We start from the raw sequence: 6000 nt of genomic DNA, 5'->3' as shown, positions 1-6000 counted from the left end.
TAAAATCTATAAAAATGTATTGCTGGTTGCCTATTTGTTATAAACCCCTCTTAAAGTAGGCCTAGCAAAAAAATTTCAGTAAATGTCAGTTTGTAGTGTTATTGGAGTCGTTAACGTCCATCTTTTTTTTAATGTGATCGAAAATGCTAGAGGTACATCTCGCAGCGTTTTTTATGAACACCCAGTATATAAAAAAAAATTTTACACGACATTTGAGCGATAGCCACTGAAAATGTAACACCATTTTCAGAATTTTATTACTTTCAGCGTTTTCCAAAAGAAACACGTCTCCCAAGATACATCGACAACCCTGTACGCCTCTAAATCGTGACATCCTGTATGTCGATCGAGAAATTGAGGTTATGTTAACAATAATCGGGACAACCCGTCCGCAAGAATTCCGTATTCTTCGATGCAATTAAAAAAATATTCAATAATCATAAAAAAAAATACCCAAAACCTGCTACGCTAAATTTAAATAATTATTTTTGTACATAGAAGTAAAAAATATGATAGTAAAGCATAAATTAAATAAAAATAGGGGTTGTCATATCTTGGGCTCTTGTTTTTCTTCACGTTCCGCCAAACTCAAAAAAGACACTTTTGGTCCACTTTATTTAAGAAAAACGATTACAATTCCGAAGAATTTTCGAGCTCGGTAGTAACATGAAGGGCATGGCCGACATCTAGAACCCACCCGACCGGACATATTCGATGCCCTCGGCCTTTATCAATATTGCAAAATAATACTGATGGAACAAAAAAAATTAACTCGCGAATACGTCCGGCCAGCGGCGAACCTCAACCGCATCCGCGGGCAATAAATATGAAAAATGTTTAGCTATTATGTACACAGAACCATATCCCGGAGGCCTAACAAACTTAACGACCTTTGTTTTTGTCTTTTTGAATAGACAGGTCCGAAGGACCAAAACTGTTTTAGAGTCCGAGCCTTGAAGAAACTTAATTGGGTAGTATGGACAAACCCTCGGAGGCTGTTGGCAAGACGACGGTGCTGACTGGGTTTTCGCTTTCCTCCTCGTTGTGCGGAGAGACCTGTATGTGGTGCTGCGGCACCTGGATCTGGACTGGGATCTGGATCTGGGAGTTTGGCACCTGGAACAAAGGTAAGAAGAGATAAACATCGCAGTTCCGAGCTATTTGTGTACAGATATACAGTTAAAACACACACACAGGAGAAAAGTTCGTATTCTTTGGCAAATATTTAACATAATATATTTACCAGAATAATTTATCTGTCTGTATCCACAAATAATTAGCTTTTGAATGAATTCTTCAGCAAATGTAAATATTCACAGATGAATACTTATAAATAATTCACAAATATTCCTCTACACAAATAGAAATCTGAAACCTAAATATTCAGTCTAACTCGGTTTGTAAATATTCATACATGAATACTTGAGAATATTCGTAAAATTTACGAATATTTGCCTACACAAACGTAGAATGGAAATCAAATAATCCAAAGATTCAGTTTAGTTCTCTTCACACATAATCATTTCTCTAAATATTTTGGATGATATCTAAGGACAGACTGCATTATCAAATATTCATACATGAATGTTCATTATAATTATATTCATAGAATTAATGAATATTCCTCTACGTGTAGAATAAAAATGAAACACCCAGATATTCGGTCTATGATGATATGTAAAAACAGCAAATATACATATGCCAATGTCCATTAGTGCATATTTATAGAATTTACAAATATTTGTCTACATACTTGTACAATGGAAAACAAAGAATCCAAATATTCAGTCTACCTCTGTTCACAAATAATCAACTTTCAAAAGATATTATGCTATATGCAAAGACAGTGTGCTTTAACAAACATTCATACGTGAATGTTCTCTGGCGAATATTCGTATAATTAATGAATATTCATCTACATAAATGAGAATTAGAAATTTGAATATTCAGTCTAACTTTACAAATGCTCATTTCTCTCAACATTTTAGATTATGTGTAAGAATATACATATTCATACATATATGTTTACTAAAAAATATTCATAAAATTTATGAATATTTGTCCACACAAATGTAGGATGGAAATCAAAGGACCAAAATATTCCATTTGTCTCTGCAGACAGTTATTTTTCAAAAGATGACATTTTAAGTGATATCTAGGGGCAAACTGCTTTAGTAAATATTCTTACATGAATGTTCACATCAAATATTCATAGAATTAATGAATATTTTTCTATACACAAGTTTAAAAGTGTTTGTTTACTTAAATTATAGAATAGAAATCAAAGGACCATAATATTCGGTCTAACTCTACAAATAATAAAATCTTTCCAGATTTAGAATGATCTGGAGGTACAGACTGCTCTAGCAAATATTCATACATGAACTCTACCGAATATTCGCAGACTTATGAACATATTCTATATAGTAGTTCACAGATAATAATTTCTCTGAAGATTTAGGTTATATCTTAAGACAGAATACTTCGTAGAATTTACGAATATTTGTCAACACAAACATAGAATAGAAATCAAATGACCCAAATATTCGGTTTAGGTTTGTTCACAATCATTTCTCTAAAGATATCTAACATAGTGCATTATCAAATATCAAACATGAATCTTCATTATATTAATATTCATAGAATTAATGAATATTCGTCTACACAAGTGTAGAATAAAATTCAAAGACCCAAATATTGGGTTGTATGATGATATGTAAGAACAGCAAATATTCATAAACCAATGTCCCCTAGTACATATTCATAGAATTTACAAATATTTGTCTGCATACTTGTACAATGGAAATCAAAGAATGTAAATATTCAGTCTACTCTGTTCACAAATTTTTAAAAGATAAGAATGATATTATGTTATATGTAAGGCAGTCGGGGCTTTAGTAAATATTCATACATGAATGGCGAATATTATAATTAATGAATATTCATCTACATAGGTGGAGAAATAAAGATTAGAAATTTGAATATTCAGTCTAACTTTACAAATGCTTATTTCTTTTAACATTTTAGGTGATATATAAGGACATACTGCTTTAGCAAAGTATTCATACATAAATGTTGACAAGCGAATATTCGTATAATTAATGAATATACATCTACATAAGTGGAGAAATGAAATTTAAAAATTTGAATATTAGGTTTAACATTACAAATGCTCATTTCTCTCAACATTTTAGATGATGTGTAAGGACATACTGCTTCAATAAGTATTCATACATGAATAACAACTAACAAATATCCATAAAATTCACGAATATTTGTCCACACAAGAATAGGATGAAAATCAAAGGACCAAAATACTCAATTAGTCTCTATTCGCAGACAATTATTTTTCTATAGATGACATTTTAAGTAATATCTAGGGGTAGACTACTTTAGTAAATATTCTTACAATCACTGGCGAATATTCGTATAATTAATGAATATTCATCTACGTAAGTGGAGAAATTAATATTCCGTCTAATTTTACAAATTTTCATTTCTCTCAACATTTTATATGATATGTAAGGACATGCTGCTTTATTTATACATGAATGTTTACTAACACATATTCATAAAATTCACGAATATTTATCCACACAAGGATGGAAATCAAAGGACCAAAATATTCAAATTGTCTCTGTTCGCAGACTATTATTTTTCTAAAGATGAGATTTTAACATTACTTATCATCACTTATCAAGTATTCATAGAATTAATGAATATTCTCTACAGACAAGTTTAACATGAATATCAAATATTCAGTCTAATTGTTGGCAAATAACCATAACCATCTCTTATTTGAGGTGATATGTAAAGATATTGCTTTAGTAATATTCATATACATTTACTAGTGAATATTCATAGAATTTAGGAGTACCTATTTGTCTACTTCAACGTAGAATGGAAATCAAAGAGCCATAATATTCGGTCTAATTTCGCAAATAATAAATTATCTCCATATTTAGAGTGAACTGTAAGTACAGACTGCTCTAGCAAATATTCATACATTAACATTCTCTAAGGAATATTCGTAGACTTCGAATATATCCTACACAAGAGTAAAACAGAAATCAAAGGACCCAAATATTTGATCTACCTCTGTTCACACATAATAAGATTTTAGGTAGGTATCTTAAGACAGACAACTTTATCAAATATTCATATATAAATATTTACTATTGAATACACAAATATTCATCTAAACAAGTGTCTAGTGGAAATCAAATGGTCTAAATAATCAGTCTGGTTCGATTTACAATTAATCACTTTTCTAGAGACTAGGTGATATTTAAGGGCAGGAATACGTTAGCAAATACATGAATATTCACTTCATCCATTCATCTTTAAACAATATACCGAATTATCGTACTCACATTTATCCCGCCTACTTGAATGGTAACTTGCGCCGTCCCGGTGCCGTTGCTTCCCGTCGGGTCTTTGGTCAGCATCTCCTGCGCCCTTTCGGCCTGTTCCTTGGCCCTCCTGGTAATGTGCGACCTGGCGTGTTTCCTCAAATGGTCCTTCCTGTAAAACCCCTTGCCGCACTCGCCGCATATCTCCGTCTTCTCACCCGAGTGGATCACAAAGTGAAGGTTCAGGTGCTCCTTCCTCTTGAAACCCTTCATGCACACGGAACAGACGAACGGCCTCTCGGGGTTGTGCCCCAGCTTGTGCCGCTCTAGGTGCTCCTTCCGTTTCAGGCCGGCCCCGCATATGTCACAGATAAAACGCCTTTCAATCTTGTGGCCCACCAGGTGCTGCTCCAGCAGCTCCTTCTCGGGGTAGGCCATGTGGCATTCGGGACAGCAGAAGAGCGTGGTACCGTCCAGAGCCGTGGCGATGTGCACCTGACCCGGCTTGGGCTTCTTAGGCTTCGGCGGCTTCTTCTTGTACTTCTTCTTCTTCTTGCCCTTGTCGTTCGGATCGTCCACGCTTTCTTCCGTCTCCATTTCGGCCGTCGTCACTTCTTGCATGACGAGGTGGCCCTGGCCGTCGGTGGTGGCGACGTTCACCGTCTCTATCACCCCTTCTTCGGTTATTTGCTCCCGCTTGATGTCGGTGGTGTTGAACTTGAGGAATTGCTGTAGGCTGAGCGGCAGCGTGGTGTTCTGCATCTTCTGTAGGTACTCTTGTATGTTGGTGTTTTGGAGGTACTGGGCGGGGATGGAAATGGAAGCCGTAGCTGTGGGGTCCGATTCGTGGTCTTTGCTGTTGATTTCGTTTTTGATCAGGGCTACGGGCGTTGGTTCTTTATCTGGCTTTTCGGGTTCCGCCTGCGTTTGGATCAGCTGGATGTCTTGGGGTTGGAGGGCGGCTACCACCGTCATTCCTTCGGGCATGCCGTTTTGGCCGTCTAACTGTAAACAAGAACAAACATTTATAAAATTATGAGACTATTACGTGGTCGCCGTTACAGGAAGTTTTTTAAATTTCCTGTTTTAATTTTTTTTTTAATATAATCAAAAATATATTTAAACTTTAATAAAATTTTCAAAATTTGGAGCTTGTAGTATGTACATTTTATACTATTGCATTTCTACTCACAATCTGAATGCCCTCCTGGTTGGAGTTGTATGCGACCGTTAGGACGGTCGCGCCCTGTCCGAAGGCCTGTATTGGTATCTGGGAGATCTGGTACTTGGGTGAGCTGGCGGGACTAGCCTGCGAAACGGGCGTCGGTTGGGGATTCACCACCTGTATCTGAACAGTTTGTTGGGGATCGCCCGGTTTCGCCCCCGGCATAGTAATGGGCAAGGTTATTATTTGAGTACCCTGAAAAGGAAACTGAAATTTCACATATCAATAGCTTTCCTTCTTTTCGTTGGGCTGCCTTCTATACATCCACCGTGGGATGTTCCAAAACTTTCTTGTAAGAACAAAAAGGAATGTTCGCTTTCATTATCTATTTGGAAAAAAATCAATTTCAAGACAAATTCGATTCTCCAATCAGATATTTCCTCTTTTTATTTGTCTTCGAATTACTAGAGGTGATATTCACTT

At 35.7% G+C, this 6000-nt stretch overlaps 1 protein-coding gene across 3 annotated transcripts in view; it reads right to left on the bottom strand.

Annotated features, from left to right (window-relative positions):
* LOC108914134 (zinc finger protein 773-like) overlaps window positions 1-6000 on the bottom strand; it is a 29721-nt gene continuing 23721 nt past the window's right edge. For 2 of the 3 annotated variants that reach the window (XM_018719858.2, XM_018719859.1), the window contains exons 3-5: window positions 5545-5784; window positions 4374-5357; window positions 1-1116 (exon numbers count right to left, since the gene is read on the bottom strand). In XM_018719858.2, the coding sequence (XP_018575374.1) occupies window positions 964-1116; window positions 4374-5357; window positions 5545-5784 (1377 nt within the window). In that variant the 3' untranslated portion in view covers window positions 1-963. The remainder of the gene's footprint in view (window positions 1117-4373; window positions 5358-5544; window positions 5785-6000) is intronic. The other variant, XM_018719860.2, reaches the window with a different exon arrangement.

This window comes from Anoplophora glabripennis, unplaced genomic scaffold (genome assembly GCF_000390285.2).
Source record: "Anoplophora glabripennis isolate ALB-LARVAE unplaced genomic scaffold, Agla_2.0 scaffold814, whole genome shotgun sequence".
Taxonomy (NCBI): Eukaryota; Metazoa; Arthropoda; class Insecta; order Coleoptera; family Cerambycidae; genus Anoplophora; species Anoplophora glabripennis.
The sequence above is the reverse complement of the archived record's forward strand: the minus strand, read 5'-3'. Positions and strand labels throughout refer to the sequence as shown.